Source organism: Paroedura picta, chromosome 3, assembly GCF_049243985.1.
Source record: "Paroedura picta isolate Pp20150507F chromosome 3, Ppicta_v3.0, whole genome shotgun sequence".
Lineage (NCBI taxonomy): Eukaryota > Metazoa > Chordata > Lepidosauria > Squamata > Gekkonidae > Paroedura > Paroedura picta.
In genome coordinates this window covers 58447619-58473581 of record NC_135371.1, presented here as the reverse complement: position 1 = coordinate 58473581, position 25963 = coordinate 58447619, and the positions used below count along the sequence as shown (strand labels likewise).

The 25963-nt window shown below is 45.0% G+C and overlaps 1 protein-coding gene across 3 annotated transcripts; it reads left to right on the top strand.

Annotated features, from left to right (window-relative positions):
* On the top strand, positions 1–23998 carry BAP1 (BRCA1 associated deubiquitinase 1). Of its 3 annotated transcripts, XM_077325860.1 has the most exons (17): positions 1–208; positions 3634–3663; positions 3740–3794; positions 5749–5881; positions 7222–7341; positions 7937–7998; positions 8085–8227; positions 9361–9439; positions 9764–9887; positions 10401–10548; positions 12568–12752; positions 13915–14048; positions 14828–15300; positions 17160–17317; positions 19768–19860; positions 20297–20369; positions 23353–23998. In XM_077325860.1, exons 1-17 carry the CDS (start codon positions 172–174, stop codon positions 23484–23486), a joined length of 2181 nt encoding a protein of 726 aa, XP_077181975.1. In that variant the 5' UTR covers positions 1–171; the 3' UTR covers positions 23487–23998. The 3 variants fall into 3 exon arrangements, with proteins under 3 accessions (XP_077181975.1, XP_077181976.1, XP_077181977.1); XM_077325861.1 differs by lacking the exons at positions 1–208; positions 3740–3794 and having other exon boundaries at positions 3645–3663; XM_077325862.1 differs by lacking the exons at positions 1–208; positions 3634–3663; positions 3740–3794; positions 5749–5881 and adding an exon at positions 6333–6351.
* The last annotated feature ends 1965 nt before the right edge of the window (positions 23999–25963 follow it).

Below are 25963 nucleotides of genomic sequence, written 5' to 3'. Positions count from 1 at the left end.
CTCTGAGCGCATGCGTCAGGACTCTGACGGCCTGTTAACGGCCGTCGCACAGATATGACGTAATGGTGTTGCGAAGCCTGAGGGGTTGTGTTGTTGTCCTAGGAGGGTGGGCTATTGGCGGAGAAGGCAGCTTGGGGCCGGACATGGCGCTGAGGCTTGGCCCCGGGGAAAATGAATAAGGGCTGGCTGGAGCTGGAGAGCGACCCCGGTGAGTAAGTGAGTCCCTGGCCCGGGAAGGGAGGCGAGGCGAAGCCCTGGGCCTTGAGGACCTGCTGGGCTTCTTCCCCCTGGAGAGGTTCTGGGACCAGGTCGGGGGGAGGGGCTGGGTTGCCATGCGAACGATGACGGCAGCACAGTGGCTGGTGCGCCTGCGTGGGGGGTCCGACAAAGTTGGCCAGGAGGGGCCAACGAGAAGCATTGGTCAATTGCCGCACTCCCTTCGTTTTCCCCGTGGGCAGCTGAGTATGTGAGACCTGTGGTGCTGTGGGCCCCATGTTGTTGCCCATCTCTTACCAGGTCACTGCCCTCTGTTGACATTGCGAAGAATGTGTTCTTTTGCCCTATCCTGCTCCATCAGCCCTCCCATCTGCTTTTCAAAACTCATGTGAGAGAGCAGCCCAGATATTTGGTAGCAAGCAAAGAAAGTCAAGGGTGCAAAAAATAGCAAATGATGTAGGGTAGCACTACAGAAGAGTGTAATGTATTTGGAAATGTGAAAGGCTGTGCTGCAGTGGATTCCTGGTATTATGGCGATGTATCCTTCCCGTAGAAAATAAAATATTGAAAAAATGTTGAAACACACTTATAAATGAATTGTGATAATTCATTGATAATTCTTTGCTAGAAAAGGCAATCAATCCTGTGGGTTCAGTTGTCATTTACAAAAACATTGGAGGAATAAAAATGGCAAGGTTAGTGATTAATGGCAGACACTTTCCTAGTTTTGAAAATAAGTAAATAGATGCTTTCAAATTATGATGTTGGAGACGAATGCTGCAAATGGACAGCCAAAGTTACCAACAAGACAGTTTTAGAGAGGAGCAAACCAATGATGTTATTAGAAAACAAGATATTACGGCTAAAGCTCACTTACTTTGGACACATCATGTGATCAAACTCATTAGAAAAATCATTAATGCTCATCATGGTCAGTGGCAAAAGGAAACGTGATCGCCAAAGGACCCGCTGGCTCGACACGATCAAAGCCGACACAGGGATGACCATGAACCAACCAAAAGAAGCAGTCATTGACAGAGACACACGACAGAGACTTTCCTATAGAATCGCTGAGGGTCGGACACGACTGATCGGATGACATCATCATCATCATCTTGTTAGCCCCATCCGCCTCCACCCAGGCATGGAGGAATCCCCACAAGTGACAAGCCGTGCTGAGTATGTTATTCTGTCCTGAGAACAGATAATTAGATTCTAAATAGCATTACATACTTACATAACATAAATCTTATTGTCCCAAATAAAATAAAAAAGAGGGGGTTGTAAGGAATGTGGGTATAAATTATTAAATATTAGTAAAAGAAGGTATGGTAGATAGATCATGTACAAGCCTGGATAAGTCTGATCCAGACTTTAGACCCAGGTGTCAACTATATCATCTGCAAAGATGGCCTTTAATTTTTCAGTTCTTCCTTAGGCAACTGAACTGAGTGGAGGTTTTTTTGGGGGGAAGGGAGGTTGTTGATGTTCATATTTTACATGTATCCCATCTAACATGATTGATTAGCTCTGATAACTGTAGATAAACACATTATATTTACATATGTGGGTGGAAATTGTTTCATAGAAAAGTATAACCTTGGAAAACACCACCTTGAATTGTCAAAACAGATCAGAATTGTCATTTTACCTGGAACCAGCATGCACTGAAGTGTATGAAAAAATTCCTCTTTTTAAACTCTAAGAAAATAAAATGGCTAAGGCTGCACTCCTGTGTATACTTACTTGAGAGTCTGCTAAATTTAGTAACACTTAATTGTTAGTAAAAGAGCCTCTTATGGCGCAGAGTGGTAAGGCAGCAGAAATGCAGTCTGAAGCGTCTGTCCATGAGGTTGGGAGTTCGATCCCAGCAGCCGGCTCAAGCTTGACTCAGCCTTCCATCCTTCTGAGGTCGGTAAAATGAGTACCCAGATTGCTGGGGGGTAAACGGTAATGACTGGGGAAGGCACTGGCAAACCACCCCGTATTGAGTCTGCCATGAAAACGCTAGAGGGTATCACCCCAAGGGTCAGACATGACCCGGTGCTTCCACAGGGGATACCTTTACCTTTAATTGTTAGTAAACCTACAAAGACAGTTGTCCCCAACCTTTTTATCACCAGGGACCGGTCAACACTTGACAATTTTACTGAGGTCCAACGGGGGGGGGGTAGACTTTTGCCGAGGTACGTCGCTGCTGCTGCCTGAGCTCCTGCTCCACTTGCTTTCCTACCAGCACCACTGACTTCCCGCTGCTCACTGGGGGACGCTGCCAGCAGCAGCAGCGCAGTGTCGCGCCGAGGGGCAGCCCCAGCCATGGCGGCTGCTGGAGAGCACCAAAGGTGAGCCAGCAGCAGAGTGGCAGGGCAGCCCCTGAGGCAGCAGCCGGGGAGGAGGATGAGGAGGAGCTGCGGCCCAGTACCGACTGATCCACGGACCGGCACCGGTCCCCGGACCGGGGGTTGGGGACCACTGTGCAAAGAGACAGTCTGCATTGATCCTAAATGGTCCATAATGTAGCTCCTCTTTCCAAACTCACATTTATGAAGGATTAGTTTCCAACCCAACTGAACATCTCTCAGTTCCCATAGAAACAAAGTTTGGATGGAGAAGCAATCTTGTGTAATTATCTGGTGAGATGCAATTCCGTCATTTATTTGAAAAGAAAAGTCACTGAAATTAATGATACCTCTGTGGAAGTGCAGTTAGAAATAGCGATAGGAAGGGTGGTAGTGGTGTTCTGTCTTATGATAACGAAAATTCAGCTTGCACATCAACACACACTACATTCTGTTCTAGCTCCCATAGATGAAAGGTGGATGATGTTCATCATACTCATAGTAGATTTTCTTGCTGCTCTGCATGTTGTCCCAAACACAAATGTGTATGCTGTGTTTGTGGAGCATGTGTTTGTCTTTAGTCCTGACAACATCTTCTAGCTAATTTATAGCCATCCATCCTCTCCTCTCTTCATCCTATGACCAGCATTCCGCCGGGATGGGTGTCACTGGAGCCATTGGGTGGCTCCCGTTGATGCTGCAGGGTATAGGATTGCTTTTTCCCTTGTTTATCGATTCTACTCTTGTTGCCCCTACTGCAACATAAGATGTACGTGTTACTGCCACTGTGGTTCTTGATGGCTAAAAGTAGCGACAGTAGCAGTACCTGTAAGCTGGAGAAACAATAATAGCAGCTAGCATATGGCCATGAACTAAACTAAAGGCATGTGTGATTTTTAAACTGGTTCATCTTTGTATTGTGCACTTGGAGTTGAAAGGACATACATGTGAATTTTGTGCAGAGTCTGAAATGAAAGGCATCCCCCGATATTCTTTGATTGTAGAATCTGTGATTTTTGTTGTATTCTACAGAACATGTGTGCTTCTCAGTAAGTAATACTTTCTTATTTCTTCACAGGGCTATTCACTCTTCTAGTAGAAGATTTTGGTAAGTAATCAGTCATCTGTCTGGCCATTTTTACAGGACTTTCCATTCACTCACTTTTACTGTGCATTTTTGGTAGGTGTTAAAGGGGTGCAAGTTGAAGAAATATATGATCTTCAGAGCAAATGTCAAGGGTAAGTAACTAACAATGATGTTGAAAGCCAAAATAACTTTTTTGTGATGCGCAACTGGCCCTGATGCTTGCAAAAAATCATGTTGAATTCAAATTTGTTTCAATTCACAATTGTTAATTTTTTACGTGGAAGTTATTGCAGGTTTTCTATTAATCTTTTTCATGGCGTGGTACTGAATTGGATGTTCAGAGCTAGCCATAAGACCACTGAACAGAATCATGTCAGTACTGATAATGACAATAACAAAAAATATGTAGATAATGTTAACTTACTCATGGGGCAGGCCATAGAGTCCAGGCTGGCTAGCTGGCGGCGGGGGGTGGGGAGGAGCTTATGCCCATTTGGTCAGTTTCTACCACATGTGTTGCGAGCTAGAGAGGTGTAGTGGCTAAAATCAGCAGCCTCTAATCTGGAGAATTGGGGTTGATTCTCTGCTCCTCCACATAAAACCAACTGGGTGACCTTGGGTTATTCACAGTTCCTCTCAGAGCACTGTCAGCCTCACCTGCTTCACAAGGTGCCTGCTGTGGGGAGAGGAAAGGTAGGTGATTGTAAGCTGCTTTGAGACTCCTTAGGATAGAGAAAAGTGGGGTACAAAACCCCCCAGCTCTTCCTTTTCTTTTTCACATGTGGCTTCTTTAAAAAGCCACATTCAGACCTATAGCTACTTAACAGTGCCTCAGCTGAGATCAAAAGACAGGTCCCAGCTATGCCAGCAGTCATATCAGCTCCTCATGAGGAGGAAGATCTTTCTTTCTAGATCAGACTTCCTCAACCAGGCAGGGCTCCATGAAACCCGGAGGTTTATTGATAGCGTGGAAGGGTTTCCCAATTGGGTTAACTAATCCTTAACACTATTTCGCTCCCTTGTATTTGGGAAACAGCCTCCTGGGGCCCGGTCTGTCCAGGTCCTCCCTCCCTCCTTGCCTGCTAGAAGCCTTGTGGCTGCGGCCTCCATTGTCACCCACGAGGAGAGAGGCAGTGACAGGGCTTTGCGGCCCACAGGCACGCTCCTGCTGAGAGGGAGTGGGGTGGGGGGAGCTTTCCACTCCCTTTAGCCCGCTTTGTGGGCCAAAGGGAGCCACGACCACCCTCTCACGCCCTCCTGCCTGCCGCCCCTTTCAAAGCCCATTTGATACTAGTTGTTTATATATTTTTTTAAAATTTGCTGAACATTTATCAGGTGATTTGACCTATATGATCATGTCGACTCTCCTCCCCCCTCCCAAAATGGCCAGTGATGGGCCTGGAGGGGGGTGGGGCCCTGGATGGGCATGTACACAGCAATGCTTCCCAACAATATTCTGCACAATTGTGGCACTTTTGGGGTTTCTCAATGCCTGAAGAATGCGTCAGGGTTTTCTCAATGGTAAAAAATTTGAGAAGGCTGTTTTAGAGTAATGAAGCCACGATGGAGCTTGTACTGATTACAGCATGGTCTTTAGAAAGAAAATGGAATGGCTCAAGGGAGGATTTGTCAGTGTCCTGCTCCATGCTGCCCAGGAAGGGAACTGAGGAGAGGAAGAAATGGATGAGACGAACCCTCTTCCTTCTCTTGCTGAGGCCATAGGGACATTGAGGCAAACTTGTGGATGGGGTGGGAGTAAAGTCCATGAATAAAGGAGAAATAATACCCTATTATACCCTAGTGCATTCAAATCACAAGAGTTTTTATGCTAAGGTGCTACAGGCCAAATGAGGTACCACGTGTGAACCTCCCATGATATAATATGTTGTGGTGCAAAAATAGATATAGTTCAGAGATGTAATGGGATAAAGGCATTGATAAAATGAAGAGCAATATCTCCATATTAAATTTCTGATAATATCTTTTTGTACTGATTGTCAGCATTTGGGTGTACAGGGATGGGTCCTGGTGAATGAATTTGCTTTAGTAGTTTGTAATGTGACCAGCGTAGATTTGTTCCCTCATTGTCTCTGTTATGTTCTTCAGACCAGTCTATGGGTTCATCTTCCTCTTCAAATGGATCGAGGAGCGCAGGTCCCGACGGAAGGTCTCCACACTGGTAGATGAGACGTCTGTGATTGATGATGACATTGTGAATAACATGTTCTTTGCTCATCAGGTAAGCTGAGATGAGTGGGGGAAAAAAGAAAAATCTCCAAAGTAAGGGCAAGCCAGAGCTTATTTTGAGCCAGTTTTATGTCTCACACTCAGGACATATTTCTAGGATCAGTTCTACAGTATGCATAATACTGAGGAGAAAGTTTTGCTTTGGAGTATTCACAGAATGCCTTCTTTCTTGCTGAATTAGTTGTTCGTCTGATACAAGAAGTAAGGCTTTCCCGACCATGGGACATTATCTTCAGTCAGTTAAACTCTAGTGCTTACTAGAAATTAGGGCCAGAGTACAGCATTCTCATGGCTGGAGTCAGGGCAGTCTCACCCCATCCCATCATTACTTTCTGTCCTTGCAATGATTATGAGTTACCTCCATTTTCATTTCTTACTATAGTTTGTCTCCTTACTTCTTGCTTTGATGCCAGCTTTCACACTTAACCTGGACAAAGTGAGCATCGATTTCCGTATCTGTAGGTAATCCAGCTTTTTGATGGTTCAATACCAATGATCTTATGTACCACATTAGGTTCTGAAAATAGGGTTTTAAAAGCAATGCCCTGCACTTGTCAGGTGCAAATCTCTTGGGCATAATATTTCACCCTTTTTGTTATGGCTTTTAATTTTATGGGACAGACTGCTGCAGAAAGCTCCGAACGGAAATTCACAGACAGTTTTTTGCAAGGCAGTCCATTTTTACAAGGAATTCTTTCCTTGTATTTTATTATCTTACAGCTGGGGAGTGGAATTGCTAAATTATGGCTTTGTAAATTGCATAGAATGCAGGATGAGGTGGAATAGAAATGTTTAAGACAATGTACTTCTTTGAGTATGAGGATATGTTATAATTTTACCTTTCTGTTTCTTTTTCCATCTTCATGTTCAGGGATGATTTTGGATGTAAAGAGGGCAGTAGTTGTTGAATTTGCCCCCCGTTAGCTTCTTGCACTTCGTCTTAAGGGACTTTACTGTTGAGCAAGTGGGCTACTGTATTAAGTAGCATGGTGTAACCACCTTGGATTCAGATATTTTCTATAAATAAATTACAGTGATCTGTCCTGACTAGGTTAGTCTGTATAATTGCTAGGAGAATAACTGGGTGGACCTCCTAGCAGGGGAAGAACTTCATGGCATTTTGATTCATGATTTTTTGTTGTTCTATCTGTTACTGTGTAGAAATAATGCAAGTTTTGCTTAAGGCACTGTTTGCTTCAATTATTGATCAAAATTATTGCTTTAGAAGCAACTTTGCCCAGCCTAGCTACTCCTACTATTATTTTATTATTTTGATAGAAGATTGATTTTTCACACTGAATATAAATGTTCCTTTGTCTCATTTTTGTACAGCTGATTCCCAATTCTTGTGCCACACATGCCTTGTTGAGTGTCCTCCTGAACTGCAGCAATGTGGATCTGGGGCCAACTTTGAGCCGAATGAAGGAGTTCACTAAAGGATTTAGTCCAGAGGTATGGTGCGGCAGTGTGCAGATGAGGGCACATTAAGCTCGTTGTGGGCTGTTGATCTCCTTTGGTGCTTTTGTAAGATTTTCAGTCTTGATGGCATTCCCTTTCTCTACCACTTGACCTATTCCTTTATTTCTTTGGTAATGGGACTTTGCATTGGCAGTTAAAAGGATCTTTTCTGAAGTATACATACCAGTTTGCAAGCATTAGGGAGGCATTAGGGGAACAGGAGCTGGAGATTCTGTGCTGAACCATTTTAAGTGTTTTCATCCTGTGAGGCTGGGGGTGGGTAGTTTGGTTCACTAGGCTCCTTACTCTTTTGGTAAATGTAATTGTGGATTACTAGTTTGGTTATTTGGCAGAAATGGTTTGCTAGTGAAACTACTGACAGACTCTGAATGTAAACTTTGTTCATGTTGAGTGTCTGCTGTCTGACAGTGCTAATGCTCCAGGTGTTCTCTTATGAATTCTGCTGAACTTTTTCCCCTGCCTTCTATACAAGAAAGGAAATTACTTTGGGTGATTGTGTAGGGGGAGGGGGCATTGTTTGTTTTTGAAAGAATCTGGTGTACCTTTTTCCTGTTCTTTATTTTTCCAGAGCAAAGGATATGCAATTGGAAATGCCCCAGAACTGGCCAAAGCTCATAACAGTCATGCTAGGTAAGTGGGATGGTAGGACACCATTTTCTATCAAATGAAGTACAGCCATCTTCCCTGACTTATGTGGATGTTTGCTGTTTTGGCAGGCCAGAACCACGGCACTTGCCAGAAAAACAGAATGGGATCAGTGCTGTACGGACCATGGAGGCATTTCACTTTGTCAGCTATGTTCCCATCAAGGGAAGGCTGTTTGAACTGGATGGCCTGAAGGTTTATCCCATTGACCATGGTAAGAGACCCCTTAACTTGTGTGCTGGCTCAGCTGCAGCCTAGGAAATGTTGACACATCAGGTTTCTGACGGTGTATCATTTCCATTACTGTATAGAGCAGGGGTGGCCAAACTATGGCTCTCTAGATATCCAGGGATTACAATAACCATGTGCCATGCTGTCAGTGGGTTATGGTAAATGCAGTCCATGAACATTTGGAGAGCCACAGTTTGGCCACCCCTGGTATAGAGGAATCAGTGTACTTATGATTTCAGGAGCTCTTAGCAACACATAGCACGCTTTAGAAATCATGTTCCTTATCAGTCTGATTTACTTAGGGTGCTGTTAATATTAAGTTTGCTTAATTAAGTTTCCTGAAAGATGATTCTAGTCATCTCTAATTTTTGTTCCAGCTTCATTCCAAGAGTATCTTGGAGGTATATATTTAATTTTTTTCTCACATTTTATTTCACAACAATCCTTTGGAGTCAGTGACTTGCCCTAAGTCAACCAGTAGCCTTCAGGGTTTGAGACAGGATTTGAGCCTGGGCTCCATGGTGGTAGTCCAGGATTCTTGCCACCACACTGTACTGCTTTCTTGAAATAATCAACAATTAGTAGTTTAGCATGGTTACTTCTTTCTTTTTACTGTTGAATGGCTAGTATCAGTTTAGTAATATCAAAACATGTCTTGCAGTGCTCTCCTAAAAAACACCCCTTGGAAATCCACACTTTGAACGGTTAAGGTGACTAAGTTATGGTTGGTGCTAATTGCATAACAGGTGGAGTTAACTAGCCTGCCTTCACTTTTGTCTGCTTCTCTTTTGTCTGCTTCTTTTTCAGCATTATTAACCCTGGAGGTTAAACAAGGAGTTTGTTTCTTGTATGAGTTGACTTTGCAGGTAGCATGTGTTGTTTAGAATCCTCCTTTCATCCATGTGGACAATTCAAGTCTATTCTTAGTCTTAGATGACCCAGGAGGTCCCTTACAACTCTATGATTCTATGACTGATCCCTGTAATGTTTTTCTGCTTTTACACTCCTCATTACTTCTGCACAGGATGAAAGCCCCCTCAGGGCAAGCCCTGGTAGTAATTGAATGGAGGAGCATTTCTCCATAAATGTCTTTATTTGTGTCTTCTTCTTTTTTAGGGCCCTGGGCAGAAGATGAGGAATGGACAGACAAAGCCAGGAGAGTTATCATGGAGAGGATTGGACTCGCTACAGCTGGGTAAATACCTAAATCAGTCTGAAGTGAGCATTTAATAGGTTTTTGTGATAACTTTAGAAGTGTACTTAAGAAGAGACAACTTCTGTAGACATGGCTTTGGTTCAATAATGGTACTCACCTCTTTTCAGAAGGTGCATGGTAAGGTTAAGACCTGGCCTTGAGATGTGATGCTCCTGTAGAAGCATCTGCATACACTAGCAAGTTCATCAGTCCTGTGCAGTGCCAGAAACTGACCCTGTGCTTTGTTGGAAGGGCAAAAGGATAGATGTTGCTAAAAAATGTTAAGGGCTCGAATACTTAATGGCAGGTGTGGTCTTTATGCAGGGAACCATATCATGACATCCGTTTCAACTTGATGGCAGTGGTGCCTGACAGGAGGGTGAAATATGAATCCAAGTTGCAGATCTTGAAGATGAACAGGCAAACTGTATTAGAGGCTTTGCAGCAGGTAAAGGGCAGGGTGGGAGTGGGAGCCTAATGGTACAGACCCCATCTTAAGAAAGAACAGTGAAAACCTGGGAGAGATAGAGTGGCCGAAATATTCTGAGGAATGGGGCTTCCGTTAAAAATCTACTAGTTGGTTTATAATCTTATTTCCCAGACAGGACATTTTGGGAGGCTCCCAAAAGCAAAATAACCAGTTAATGTCAGAACTGGACAATTATGTCTTGAGGGAATGTGTAGGTTCCCAGCTGCTTCAGAATGAAGGCACATTTGAAACATTTGCATGCCCCAGAAGTCTTATTGTAATAACGATAGGAGCAGATGTGGCTGATATGCTGCACATGCTTGGAAGGTGACCAGCAAGCATTCTTTTAAAAAGTCTCTTTCTACTTATAGGGAAGCTTGTTAATGGAAACTTTCTTAAACGATAGGAAGTCTCATTATTTTCTTTTATCTTTGTGGTTGTTTTTCTCATTTTGTGAACAACTTGGCCCCTTCTTTGTGTTTTTCATATAAGCTAATCCGAGTGACTCAGCCAGAGCTTGTTCATACCCAGAAGTCCCAGGAGTCCCAGGCTTCTGAGGAGTCCAAGTCAGGTAACAGCAAGACCCCTACTGCGCTGGAACTCGGGAGAGTGCAACTGGCCCCTGAGAGCTCACAGGCAGGTATGGGATTCATTCTAGGGATGTATCCTTAAGTGCTGCGGAGTATCTGTATACATAAGGAGTGGTTCATACTTCTGGCAACATGCTGAAGGTTCCAAAGACTCCTATTGGTGGAACCTCCCCTCCCCCAGAGCCAATTGCTGCTCTTGCTCAGGATTCCTCACCCCCTCCTCTCTTCAGGCCTGCTATGAAGGAAGCCTCTAACAACCCCTGATTGAGGGAAAGGACACATTTTTGAGAGCAACGCAGGGGAGTCTGAGGGCATGGGCATGCTTTCCTTTTGAGGGGAGAAAGCTTTTCCTTTCTGTTTAACCACTGGCTGACAGGGAGGCCACAGAGAAGCCCCTTCTCACTTAAAATGCTGCTGGGACCAGCCTCACTGCTCAAGGGCAGATGCAGCCAAGCCATGCATGTCTCTTCTCCGCAACTCTCTGAACATTTGAAGCCTACCACACAAGGTGGTTGTGCAGATGAAACTGGATGCTGCTCTGGAGGTTCTTTTGCCTCCTGTTTTATCTGCACAACAACTCTGTACCATAGGCCTCAAGCGTATCATCACGACAACCTGCATGGAATGCCTTAAATGTTTCTTTTGCACAACAACCCTATCCACTCTCCAAAGCAGCCTTTCTGCCTGGGGAGCTGATCTTTATACTCTGCAGATGAGTTGTAATTCCAGGAGCTCTCCAGGCCCCACCTGGATGCTGGCTACCCCTGGGTTGGAAATATTCCTGGAGGTTTGGAGGTGGGATTTTAAAATGGTACAATACCTCAGAGACTGGCCTTCCAAGTTGCCATTTTTCCCTGCAGAGCAGATCATTATAATCTAGAGATGAGCAGCAATAGTAGAGACAATGGTAGAGGCTCGCAGACTCAGTTTGTGGTGGAGTAGTGTGGATGTGTCCCTCTTGGGCTATGGCCTTTGGCCAGCCCTTACCAGCAACTGCTTGTATTTTGGGGTGCAGACAGACCAACAGACCAGTATCAGTCCTGTGAAGAAGATCTAAATAAAGAATATTTACAGCCTGAAACTGTAAATAGTGAACAAGTAAATGGCTGGTGGGACATGGGATTGAAGTGAGTTTTTTCAAGCTTGGCCTGGTAAATAAAAACTCCTATGAACTCAGAGACATAAGTGGCTCAGAATTTCAAGTGTAGTTAGCTTTACAGGAAAGTAGACAGTGAGATTTTGGGGGAAACTAGATGATCCACTTTTAATAGGCATTGACTTGGCCTTGCAGACAACAGCAGGGACTGCAGTTTCCAGTAGTAGGCTTCAGGCTTCAGAAGTGCAGACATCACCAGCCAAGCAACAGACTGTGCTAGCCAAGTGCTGTCTGTGGTCACGTGCATTCCTTTTGAAGGGGCGCATATGAGGGGGAAGAGCTTTCCCTTCAGCCTTACTGCCTGGGAATGAGCTGTACTCCCAGGAGATCCTCAGACCCCACCTGGAGACTGGTGTACAGTGCTACAGAGTCACTCTCCAAAGCAGCGATTTTTGCCTGGGGAGCTGATCTTTATAGTCGGGAAATGAGTAGCGATTCCAGAAGATCTCCAGGCCCCACCTGAAGGTTGGCTGTCCCTGGTCTTCCTTGAGGTTTGGAAGTGGGGACTCAAAAGTGTATAATGCCTCTGCAGCCACCTAACCAGCCGCATAGCACCCCTTGACCTATTTCAGGTCAAGAAAACATTGCAGTGAGGAGGTAAGGCTGCCAGATTAGTGTAGGTTCATGTTCTGGAATTCCACAATACCTAGGTATACATAAACCTGACTTGGGTCAAGACTTCTGTGCAGAGAGACCTCCTCTTAGGGTTGCCAGCTTCCAAGTGAGACACTAAACCCACACCAAACCATGACCTAGCGCTCATTGCATTACAGAACGCAACGGGGTTTACTACTGGTACTCTGAATGAAGAACAATACTCAAAATGTCTGACAAACAGGAACAGAAGGTTCTAGTGGCAGTGGTGAAAAGCATTTCCTTTTGAATATAAAAGGACTATGTATGTACTTTGCAGAATCTACTGAGGATTCAACAGGCCAAGATCAGCCTGCCTCAACCCAGAACCTGCCAAGCAAATCCAAGCTGAGCCATAAACCATCTGTGAGCAGTATAAATGGGGCACTTGCAACCCCCAGTCCCATTGTCCAGAGGCTGCCAGCTTTCCTGGATAATCACAACTATGCCAAGTCACCCATGCAGGTAAAGAGTGTGTTGTGTATAGATGTTCTGTTCCACGTGGCATAGCAAAACCTGCTTGAACTGTGCTTTTCTGGCTCTAATTTGTCGCTTTGTTCCAGAGGAAATAGTGACTTCTTAGTAGACCTGGCGTAGTTCAGTAGCTGCTTTTGGGGTACTGCTTCACATCCAAGTTTTGAGATTCTATAGTGGAAAGTTCCAGTTTTAAGAAACAGAATCCATCTTGGAAATTGACATTTGTATATCTAGTAATAATATTTACCTGTAGTGTTTTTAGGCTGCTTTTCAAAATGGCATTGGAGGGAGAATTTGGTTTGAAGGCAAAAACAAATAACGTTAACAAGGCTGAATGGAGGGACAATCTGATATGGAAAGCCACACTGAGTTCTGGTGTTTAATTCAAGCCTTTTCTAGTTCACAAAACTCTGGTTGGCATTCCCTGGATGTTTTTTGTTTTTCCTCCAGGTGGGAAAAAAACCCTTTAGAAAGTGAGCTGATATTGTTACCCTTTTAATTAGGATTGTCTTCAGCATTCATCTGAACCTTTTGCTAGTCTTGGGATGATTCCGAAGTGCAATGTAGCATTTGCACTTGTATTCTGCCTTATAATGTTCCAAGAATATAGTGTGAAGTTTGCCTCTTGATCTGATAAACTTTCTGGGCAATCTCCATAGGAAGCAAAATCCTTGATAATATATCTGCCACTACAAAAGCTCTAATGAATTCTTGTCTGGTGAGAGTTTAAGTATTGCAATATAGTTTTCCTTTGTGTCAGTAAAAATACTTGTAATGACCATTCCCATTTATTGAAAAGGGTTTTTGATAACTAGCAAAGTATGAAGTGTGTCTATGAGAGAGGGAGTAAGTTTGTGTGTGTGTGTGTCTTTGGTGTTCACAGTGGGTCTGAAAATGCCCCAAAGTATGTCTTGTACAGCCCTAGAATACATCTTTCATGAGACTGGAGAAAGGGGGGGGGCATAGCTTGCATTTGTGTTCTGGTGAGTCTCACAAACTTCATCTGGAAGTCTCAAATCCTGATACTATACAGGGACTCATCCCCCATAGATAAACTTCTTTAGGCAGTGCAGGTTCTAGAAAGACTGGTTTCCCCGGGGTATAATTTCCAAAACATGTTCTTCAGGTAGTTCTGTGACTTTTGCTGCAGGAAGAGGAGGACCTTGCAGCAGGAGTGGGAAGGAACCGGGTTCCTGTACGGCAGCACCAGCAGTATTCTGACGATGAAGATGACTATGATGATGATGATGAAGAGGAGGTTTGCAATGCCAATCCTGCTCTGAGGTAAATGGTGAGGCCAATCGGAGCTCAATCCAGCCTTGTTTCTGTGTAGTTAGTTAGTTAGTTTGTTTACTGCCTCTCTCCTTCCCTTCTCTTGCAGCACCTACCCATTTTTTGTTCATCTCTCTTTCAGTCTCTGCCCCTTGACTCATCCCCCTATCTTTTCTTTCCCGCTTCCATATCTTTAGTGTTCCATTTTGTCTTGCCCCTCTCCAGATCTACCCATTCTATCCTTCTCTTTTACTTTTTCCTCTCCCCTGACACAGGTTTAAAATCCTTGGCATTATTGCTTGACAAGATCTGCCCCCACCCCCAGCCCATGCGATCTCATAACATAGTCTCATGAGAGCTCAGTGGCATTTTAAAAAAAGAAACAGTAATTGCTTTTATTTTTCTTTAATTTTCTAGCCCCCATTATTATTTTTGTCATTTTATGCTTACCTGTAGACCTGGAGATTCCCTCAGGCTTTTAGCTCCCTCCCCTGTCTCTGTCCTTGGCTCCATTGTGGAGTTTTGATCCATACTCACTGGCCTATTCCGGAGTTCGATGTGATCATGCGATCCTAGAAATCAGACTACAGAAAAGCTTTCCATATGACCAAAATCTGTGCCATTAGTAGAACAGTTCAGTAGGATCTAGTCCTGTACAATATATCTATTTTTTAATTCTAGAATAGGCATGCAGTTTTTGGGGTGTGTGTATTATATACTGGGTGTTTTGTTCCGATATTATCCCTCTATCATCACATCCTAATCTTTCTCTTTTGATTGGTTTTGGACAGATTCAAGAGGAAGGGACAAGGGAAGCAAGACAACCTGGTTGGGAGTGCAGATAGCCAGCTCTCCATGCTTCAGCCCAACACCATTAATGTGCTGACTGAGAAGCTCAAGGAAACGCAGAAAGACCTCTCCATTCCTCTGTCTATCAAGACCAGCAGTGGAAGCACTGCAGTTGCCGTTGTTGCCCATTCCCAGCCATCTCCTACCCCCAGTAACGAGAGTACGGACACTGCCTCTGAGATTGGGAGTGCCTTCAATTCCCCGCTCCGTTCCCCCATCCGGTCAGCCAATCCGACTCGCCCCTCCAGTCCCGTCACCTCTCACATTTCCAAGGTGCTATTTGGGGAGGAGGACAGCTTGCTGCGCGTGGACTGTATGCGCTACAACCGGGCTGTGAGGGATTTGGGTCCTATGATCAGCACAGGCTTGCTACACCTCACGGAGGATGGAGTGTTCTGCCCACTTACAATCACAGGTAAAGTTAATAGGAAAGACCTTACCCATGATACTCCACAGTGAGATTGATTTAGCTTTGTACGTGGTGAGCCATCTAGTGGCTTGTAGTCTAGGCTACACAATGAATGTTGAGAAGATGGCAAGCATTTCCCACTCAGTTGCTGAACTGCCTTCTTATATCAAGTCTGTGCTAAGTACTGATCTGCAACTTTGCTGTCTTCAGTCAAATTACTTGTTTAATAGGTGCTGTTTAAATGGCTGCTGTTGACCTGGATTGATCCAGGCTGGCAAGGTCTCAGAAGCTAAGCCGGGTCAGGCCTGGTTGGTACTTGGATGGGAGATCAGCAAGGAAATCCAGGGTTGTTCCACGTAGGCAAGCAGTGAACCTTTCTTGCCTTGAAAACCCTACAGCATTGCCAGAAGTCAGTTGCAGGTCGATGGCACTTTCAACCACCATTTACATCCCTCTGTCCTGTCCTATTCAGAGAACGGATAAGCCAGGGGACTTGAAGAGACGTGATAGTTTTAAAAAAAAGTCCTGCATCTTGATGAGAATGTGACTGGCAGAGCACACACTCTTCCCATGATACTCAGGGTATGGCCCCTTTGTAGAAAGCAGAGCTACAAAGAACTCCCATGAAAAGCAACAGTATTCATGTACCCCTGCATATAAACAAGTGTAAGAAACCTTAAGAAAAACATGTTTTAATGAGTAAACTCTAAACATGTTCCTGTTTCCTTGGAATATTTTTGTGGAGCTTTGTTGGCTTGCTTCATTGTTATATGAAAAGGTGCTAGGCCCTGAAGCTGCCAGGCTTTCCTTTGATAGGACTGTTGGAGCCTTTGCCTTGCTAGGGCTCGTAGAGTATGTTGTGTTATTATGCCCCCTTCCGTCATCCTATCAATCCTACTGATTGACTGCCCTGAAGTATTGGAGGACTGTTATCTTGCCTAGGTTAAATGTTTTTCCCCCTGCGGGGTCAATTTCAAGAGATAGCTTTGATGGACCGATTCCACCCTTATGGATCTGGGCGTTTGAAACTTTATTTTACATCCTTTTTAAAACTTTATGTTGGTAGCCCTTTTGAAAGATCTCTGGATTTGGCAGGTTGTAGCTTCTGATAGTGGTTTTTGGCCTTTCCATCTGTGTGATACCAATTTTGGTATTATGTGCGCTGTAGCAGATTTTTTATTGCAGTGGCTGCTATCTGAGTGTGGAAATAGATGGTGGTATTAGAAGGGTTTCTGTTGTCAAAGACCATTGCATCATTATATTCTTATCCATTGTTGTTCCTCTATATATTTATGAAACAGCCTAGGGGGTGGGACGTATCCAAGTTAGAATAGGGCCAATCAGGGTGCAGCCAGCTCTATCCTGATTGGCCTTGCCCCTGCAGCTCCCACTCTCCGTCCCTGGACTCTAGCCTCTTTGCTCCCAGATGCCTCAGTGCCTGGAGCCAGCAGCAGGTAAGGGGAGAGGCCCTGGGCAAAGGGTCGTGGTGGAGGGCTTGCTAATGAGGGCCTCTTGGCCTGCTGAGTGCCTGCTAAGGAGCTCTGTCCCTGGCCTCCTAACAATCTGCCCAGCCCCCGCCCGCCTCACTTGATCTGGCTGCGAGCTGCTGCCCAAGGCCACCTTCAGCTGCCTGGCCAGGGGCCAGGGCTTTGAAGCTAGTATTATATAATGAAACACTAATAGAATTCTTGACTATTGAGGGTTTGAGGATCCAGTCTGTCCTGAGAATGTGAAATGTGGTCGTTTGGAGATCAGGTATGTTCATAAAAAGTGTGAACAGTGTTGAAGTACTCAATGCATTAGTTAGTCTGGATAACCTTTATGTGGTTAATATTCCTCCTTTTTGATGTCTTCGCTGATACCAGATAGTGAGAAAAACTCTTCATTGGGCAAATCAAATGCAGAGATTCAGGCCATTGTCAAACTAGAAGAGAGAGACTCAGGTGAACCAAACGACAGCAAAGAGAAAGCGGGACATAGCCGGTCAAGTGATCCACCCTGTGGGGAAAAGTATTCTCCGAAAGTGAGTATGTGCTTCGCTTCCCACTCTATCCAGCAGTCATGCTTTGGTAGAGGGTAACAACTGACATGCAGGGAAGACCACTTGCTCTGATTCTGACGCAGTAGTCTGTGAAATGACTGTGTTCTTGCAAAGTTATGCTTTACCAGAGCTGTGTCTCTACTTTCAACACAATCTGTACTATAGCTGCTAAATAGCAATGATGAAGCAGCACTGTGTGTAATAACACAAGCTCCAAAATGCTAATAAGCTGCATACACTATTATAAACAACCAAATATTTACATTTATGTATGTATTTATTTTTATATTTATACTCTACTTCTCCTGGCAACCACCAGCCTGAGGCAGCTCACAATAATACAATAAAAACAAGAATCAATAAAAGCAAGAATCAACCCCAGGCCCAGTTAAAACAACCTAATATTAAAACAATAGTAACAGCAAGATGGCAGAAACAGCACAAAAGAACCCATAGCTCCTCCGCACAAGCCACCGTTGCCTACCACAGTTCTCATGTGGTGTGATCTTCCATAGCAACCAACCATAGGGCAGGACCCCAGATGGAAACTCTGGGCACCCTTTCCCTGGCCTCAGCCAAACGCCTGGTGGAAAGGAGATTCGTCTTACAGGCCCTGTGGAACTTTAACAACTCTGTCAGGGGCTTTAGCTCTCCTGGGAGCTCATTCCACCAGGTTGAGGCCAAGGCTGAAAAGGCCCTGGTCCTAGTGGAGGCCAGGTGAATTTCCTGAGAGCCTGGAATAACCAGTAGATTCATACTTGCAGAGCACTATATTATAATGTCCATGTATAGATCTATGATGTGCCTTTATTTGGAATATGGTGTGCAGTTTTGTTCACTGTATCTCAACATTCCAAAGCTGGAAAAATTACAGAAGGCAGTCATGATATTTGGGTTCAAAAACAAGGTGGTGGAGATAGAAAAGGCTTTCAGTTGAGGCTGGGCTGCATACTGGGCTATGAGCTCGGATCCTCCCCTGCCCTCGTGGCATCTGGATCCCCCTGGGGTCATCCCAGTTTACATCCAATGACACTGCCGGGAATAGGCAAATAGGTGAGTGAGGAATATGGGTCTGTTAGGAATTGTTATGCCTGCCATCTTTGTTTTTAAAGGGTGTATTTTACTGTACTATATTGTAATATCAGCAAGGTGGTAATCTTGCCGTCTTATGTTTTTATTGTTGCCACAAGCTGGCTGGTCTGGGAGTTGGTGGTATAAAAATTTGATAATCCGTACCACATAGTGGCTCTATATAATTGGGAAGAGCCACTATAGGTGGAGTGGTGTCTGGTCACTGCTTCCGCTACATGGGCCAATCTGGGCACGGCCAGCAAAACTGGCTGCACCCTGATTGAGCCGGCCTGTAAAGTGCCCGCCCCCAACACGCGTGGCCATGCATTCCCCACCAGCTGCTGCGACCTGCCCAGCCCACTGCTGCACCTGGTCACCAGTGGCGGCCACAGTGGCAGGGAGGTAGCGGGGAGGCGGCAGCCAGGAGGCTGTGGAGAGGCGGCAGGCACAGTTGTGAGGAAGCAACAGCAGCCAGGTCGGCACTGCTGCTGCAGACAAGCACCGCTGGCAGCGGTCCAGCGGAGGCAGCAGCGAGCCGGCAGCCACAGTAAGGGGCAAGGAGGGGAGGCTGCTCCGCACCTTGAGGAGCCTGACTCTCCACCCACCGGTCCCCCCCCCCAAACACCTCCCCGCTAGCTCCCACTGCATGTGCATTTACATGTGCAGCGGGTTTTTTACCTAGTAAATAAATAAAATAAATAATAAAATGGAGACCAAACAAAACACTAGGAAAACACCCAAACATAGCACACAGAATTTCAGATAAACAAGGATTGGTCTAACTTGTTTGGTACACGTTACCTAGGCTACTAGATTCCTCAGAGCATGTGCAGAGTTTCTTATCGTATGGTGGAATCTTTAACCCCTACTCACCATTCTGTGTTCATCAGATATCATACAGTTCCATTGGGACAAGGAAAAAAACTCAATAACACCCCCCCCCCCCCGGTACGTGTACACACACAGAGCGTATGGACAGTGGACTCTGATCTAGGCCAGCCTCCTCTCTTAAGACTGGCTAGCTGATCTAGTCAGTCCAAGGCAAAACCCTGTCTCTGGTGACAGAGACTAACATTACTAATCAGTAAATTACAATGATAGTCCCTCCTGCCAAGTAGCCGTTAATGACTCTGAACCGCCATGACAAGATGGTAGTCCTGTCCAAACTAAGATCTCAAAGGCTGTACTTGGCACTCCTGAGCAATATCAAAGTTTCAGGGTTTTCTGTCAGTTCTGAAATTAGAATGTTTCACGAAATTGTGTCTTGTGATGATTCTGGTTCATACTGTCTCTCCCTACTTGGATGGCTGGGAATCAGGGACTGGAAGGGCTCATATTTTGCCTATTTTGGACTCTGGCAGGAGCTGCTGGCACTCCTGAAATGTGTGGAAGCTGAAATTGCGAACTATGAAGCCTTTTTAAAAGAGGAAGTAGAGAAAAGAAAGAAATTCAAGGTATGCTAATGGCATGTTGCACGTGTCTTGGGGAATCTTTGTTGTGTTACTAGCATGAGCAGAATAGGCAATAAATATTTTGTTAGTGCTACCTGTTTTTAGCAAAACAGCAATAATAAAGTTAGCAGGCATTATACATATCCCAGATTCCATCTGCTAGCTTTCTGTAATGAATTAATGTCTTTGTCCTGGAACTAGGAATCTCATTGTCTTGTGGAACATCTCATCAACTGAGAAACTGGGGCTTTATCATCTTGCTGAGCGGACTCCGGTGTGCTGTTGATTGCTTGAGCTGCTCTTGGATATTGTGGCAGTGTACACTTAGCTTTTATCTTAACAGCCAATCAAAGATTCATTAATATTGGCCAGATTTCTTTTAACTTGCTTGAACACAGTGGCTGAACGGTTCTTTTGCTCTTCTGATGTATCGCTATAGATTGATGACCAGAGAAGAACTCACAATTATGATGAATTCATTTGCACCTTTATCTCCATGCTGGCACAAGAAGGTGAGATTTATATAGAGCTTTAGCAGCACTAAAAGAATTTGGTCAGGCAAAAAGTTGAGTCTGTGGGGAATTCTATCTGTTGAATGTCTCAAATGGGTTACCCCTTTATTTTGCATTAAGGTGCCAATCCTAAACATTATTATTGTTATTTATTAGATTTATAGGCCGCATTCCTCCAAGGACTCAAGGCGGTTCACATAAAACAATCCCCATAAAACCCCCAATCCCCTGAAACCAAGTCTATCCCCAACATACCACGATGGCAAAAACCCTCCTACCTCCCACAGCCATCCATCAAGAGGTTTATCCGATGGTATAGGGTGGCCCGTTGATCTTAACCCAGCCTCAGCCAAAGACCTGGCGGAACAGCTCCGTTTTATCGGCCCTGCGGAACTGTGACAGCTCCATCAAGGCCCTTAGCTCTTCCAGGAGGTCATTCCACCAGGTTGGGGCCAGGGACCTCTAAAAGATTAGTACCTACCAAGCAAAGAGCCCGGCAGGGAGCATAAGGAGACAAGTGGTCCCTCAGGCAAGCAGTCCCTCTGATAGATATTTTGTTTTTAAGTGAAGTAACTGATTTCAACAAGGTTTACATTCAAGTATATGAGGGATGATATAGTCAAATTCTGACTAAAAGTTTTATTCTAGTTTTAGTTGCTGCTAAAATCTTTTTTTCCTGAACAGAATAACAGGAAATCTTGCTGATTTAGTTTGTAAAAATAGGTCTTATGCAGTTTGATCGTGCATCAGTTAAAAGGAAACTTTCCTAGTTGAAACTGTTCCCAGCATGAAGATAGAATGCTGTCAAATGTGCAGGATCTGTGGTAGGCAGAAGGTGGCAGTCATGTTCCTTAAGAGCCAACGTGGTGTAGAGGTTAAGAGCCGTGGCCTCTAATCTGGAGAACTGGGTTAGATTCCCCACTCCTCCCCCATATGCGGGGTCACCTTGGGCTAGTCACACTTTGCTTAGAGCTCTCTCAGCCCCACATACCTCATGGGATGACTGTTGTGGGGAGAGGAAGATTCAAATGGGTAGCTGTGTTGGTCTGAAGTAGCACAATAAAATCAGAGTCCAGTAGCACCTTTAAGACCAACAGAGATTTATTCAAGGTGTGAGCTTTCCTGTTATATTGTGTTGTGGGGAAGGGGATTGTAAGCTGCTTTGAGACTCCTTTGAGTAGTAAAAGGTAGGGTGCAAAAACACTAGCTCTTCTTGGAAATAATGCATGAAAAAGCCTAGATTAGTGGTCTTCAACCTTTCCAGGCTTGGGACCCAACACCCAGGTGGCACTGAGCTGTAGCCAAGTGATGGAAAACCACGTGATGTTAGAGTGATGAGACAGGAATAGGAGGAGCCAGAAGTATAACCTCACCAGTGGAGAAGGGGGCAGTAGACAAGAAGTATATGTGGAGCACTGGAAAATGAACAGGCAGGATGGAGAGTGGCCCAGTTAGGAGAAGACAAGGGAGAGCTTTTATGAGGAGTGGGTTTCTGAACCTACCTGTGCTAAAGTGGACTATTCTAAGATACAAGTAAATTCTCCTTGCCATCCTATGTTTGCCTCCAAGTTCATGCAAACAGAGAAGCAGGAGGTATGATGCCCACTCAAGGCCTGGCAAGTGCCGCGCTGCATGGAGGGAGGTGCGGCCACCAGCATTTTGGCGGGCACAAACGCGCTTGTGCGGAGGCCCTGTAGTTGGGAATTACATAAAGCTGTGCAGTTGAGGGCAAGCACTTAGACACTGTGGACAGATAGGGATGCTAGGCTGGAACTCAGTTTAAAGGAAGAGAAGTGGGTGTGCTAGAAGTTTGCTGAAAAAGAAGCCTTTTCTCTTCCGTTTGTCACAAGCTCCAAACTGGGGCTTTCTAAAATCTATTGTTGCTGAGACTATGTCAAAATATTTTACTATTCTTGGTTTCAGTGCTGTAGAAAGGTCCAGGGCTATAAAGAACACCACTATCTTGGCCATAGATTTTACTGTGGAGATAGCTCTAATTCTGTAGTCTCCAGTGGAAGGTGGGGTATGTGTCTATGGTGGGGGAGAGAGCGTGTTTATATTTGTATGGATTTGAGTTGATGCTGTACATTAGCTTTTTTCAACCTTTGGACCATGGTTGTGCCAAACAGCACCCCTGAAAATATTTTCAGGCTTTGCGGCATACTGAAAGTGATGTCAGCTGCCCATGCCTCCTGCCATGCCCCCAGAAGTGCCACACCTCCTTGCCAGGCTCCTCTGCCACCTCTCAAGCCCCAGAGCTTAGCAGGGACATTCCGTGGCTTAGCATCCAGCTGTGGCTTGATTTTCAGGCTGTGGACAGGTGCTAGCGAAGCCAGGCCTCTTCCCCCCTCCCCTAGTTAAAACAAACACTCACCTTGTCACTAACAGGTCCACTGGAAGTTAGAGGAGCTTTGGCAAGCAAATATTTGAATGACGGGCTGACGCCCTCCAGGCCCACTATTGGCTACTTTGCGGAAGAAGAGTTGGTTCTTATAGTCTGCTTTTCTCTACCCGAAGGAGGCTCAAAGCAGCTTACATTTGCCTTCCCTTTCCTCTCCCCACAACAGCTCCTGTGCGGTGGGTGAGGCTGAGAGAGCCCTGATATTCCTGCTCGGTCAGAACAGTTTTCTCAGTGCTGTGGGGAGCCCAAGGTCACCCAGCTGGTTGCATGTGGGGGAACGCAGATTCAAACCTGGTTGGGTTGACCTGCCATATAAGGAGGGAAATTTTAATTTAGCAACCCCCCCCCCCACACACACGCACACTGCAGCACACCTTTGGGGAGCCCCTGTGGCACACCAATTGGGAATCCCTGGCATATATGGACACTTGCTTTTAGGCTACCAAGTGAACATTTCCATAACAGCATGCCCAAGACTTTGATTCCCTAAGTGCATAGGGGGGCTGTGTTTTGAAATGTATGAAAAGGGAGTTAAGAGCATCTTTACTTAGCAGTTGTTTCCTGTTTGAACTCTCCATACAGGAATGCTGGCTAGCCTTGTGGAGCAAAACATCTCTGTCCGTAGGCGGCAAGGAGTCAGCATTGGGCGCCTCCACAAGCAGCGGAAGCCTGACCGGCGGAAACGTTCCCGGCCGTATAAAGCCAAACGACAATAGCATCAGTCTTTGGATAGGACTCTTGTGTGCACAGCTTGCTGCTGTTGATCATGTGGTGCAAATCCCAGGCATTTCTGTGCCAGTGTTGAGGAATGAGGCTCCGCATTGGACTCTTCTGCTCAAACCATCAGTGTTAGTAATGTTCCACCTGAATCCCATTGCTTTCAGCTGGGCTTCAGATGTCTTTCTCCCCACTCCCCCCTGGTGGCTGCCATGTGGGAATCCCACCTTTTCATCCAATGCTTTGTTTCCCCAAGAGAAGGTGCCTGCAATGTAAGGACTGGCCCCCATTTGAAGGCCCTGCTGACATAGCCCTTGGACTTGTTGCTCAGAGCCCTCAACCCATTTGCAGTGTATTTTGCCACACCTAGTGGCAATCTGCAGAGACTCTGTACCAGTTGAAGGGATAAAGCAGTCTTTGCTGTGCTCTGGAAGGGCATTGGGGCTGGTGTTAATAGGGTGGTAGGTTTCTTCTCAGAGATTCGGAATAAACAAAGTCCTGTTCACTGCCAGTGCTTGTACTCTGTACTCCATGGGAAGCTGACACTTATTTTCTGAATTATATATGCTGTTTTTGTTCTGACCTATATGCTTCTGTCACTTTAATGGAACACAAGAGGTTGTTGATCTTTTTTTTTTTCCTTCCTCTCATTCCAGTAATTACTGCTTGATATGCATTTGAGTCATTTGGTCCTTTCATTTGTTCTTTGCAAGTAGGCTTTACATTCAGTATCAGTTCCCTAATTGGTTATTTCTCTCCAGGAGGCGTCTCTTCTTTGAGGTGAGTGTGTGCAAGATACCTTGGGCTGAAAATGAATTTATGCATTGTGCAGCCATGACATCAACATTTGTAAATGTGAATTAAGACTAAAGAGAAATAGTGGGCTGTAATAAGTTAGTTTTCTACCTTACTCCAACCAGGTATTCCAAAGACCCTTTTGTCCTCCCCCTGCTTGTAACTCTGATTGTGAATTAGCTGAATCTCCTCTCGTACCCCAGGATAAGAGAAGACCTTGCACTAGCTGGAAAACACCAAGCAGTTGAATTGATGTGACCATGACAGGCAGAGACTAGTTTTTGAGAAGAGGGTAATGCAGCTGCAAACAGAACTCCATGTGCTTTCCCTTGTGTACAGGTGCTGATAGAACCTTTTAAAAATGTTGACAGAATGATCTGTCCTTTGCTTTGTTGGTTTCAAGTGCTGTAAATACCAAGTTAAAAAAAATAAAACATATACCTGTTGGACCTATCAAAGTTGTGCCAAACAGCTACATGTTTTTATTAGATTGGTGGGAAGTGCTTGAATCCTCAGCCCATTTCCTCATAGAGGGGTAAAACACAAGTGGCTTCCTGCTTGCAAACGCTGGATGGTAAATATTGCATTTGCTACCCTCCTCACAGGAGACCCTTCCTACGTTTTCCCTCTGCCCCCTCGCGGTTCTTTATCTCCTGACAAGGCTGCAAGGGAAAGCAAAACAAACTTCTCCCCCCACCTCTTGGTTTGTCAATAACAGCAAGCCACCAATCACAGCACAGTAGTCCTCTCGTGGACTGAAACTTTATTCCCCCCTTCCCCGAGCCCCAAAATTCTGTGTTGCTATGGACAAACGCCAGAACAATACAATACCCCCCCTTTGGGATTTGTGTTCTTTTGTCATTTTGTGTAACTGATTAGCTTAAAAACAAAGTGCTTAGACCCCTGTATAACCAGAAGAATGCTGCTCAATCACCTTTGCCCCCTCCATCTTTCCCAGATCATTCCCCACCTCCAGAAAGCAGAAAAAGGGCTGTGTTTTGCCTGCCTTATCCCAAAAAGACTGTGGTCATGAAATATTTTATTTTACCTTGGACAATGTAGGTTTGTGGTCATGCTGCAGTGTGGACTGTGCCAACAAAACAAAAAATTATTTGGAGCTGGAAATGGGAGGGATGGTGCAAGGGTGGGACAACGCTGCAGAGACCTTTGTGCCTTTCCACCTCCATATGTACTTGCCCCTTGTTGCTCACTGGTTGCTCACCGATGGGATGCACGACTGAAGGTGGTAAATCGAGTTTTGGCAATTTCCCTAATTACGAGTTAAGAATGCCCCAAACTCGACCCAGCTCCTTGACAGCCTCGGGATGCAGGCAATGTCATGTGGAGGGGGCTCTAAAAGCCAGGGGCAGATTCGTCATGCGGAAGTGGTCTCAGTGTTTAGCAGCAAGCATCTAAGCAAGGTGGGCGATATGTAAACTACTGAGATTCAGAGCCTGGTTCCTCCAAGAGATACATACAAACAATGTATTTTTCTCTCGAGGAACAACTGCACCATTATTATTTCATAATACTTTTAAGCCTTGATAGTGCACCAACCCTCTAGAAGATGGAATTATCACTGGATCTTACAGTACATAGTGAGCTAATGCTCACTTTAATATTAACATTGAATTTGTTAATATTAATATTAAATTTGTTTAGGATAGAGATGAAAAACTAG

Coding starts and splice junctions, on each gene's coding strand:
- BAP1 (XM_077325860.1), top strand. CDS start 172: ATGAATAAGGGCTGGCTGGAGCTGGAGAGCGACCCCG. Junction 3,664..3,739: donor TCTTCTAGTAGAAGATTTTG/GTAAGTAATCAG, acceptor CATTTTTGGTAG/GTGTTAAAGGGGTGCAAGTT. Junction 20,370..23,352: donor CTCCATGCTGGCACAAGAAG/GTGAGATTTATA, acceptor CTCTCCATACAG/GAATGCTGGCTAGCCTTGTG.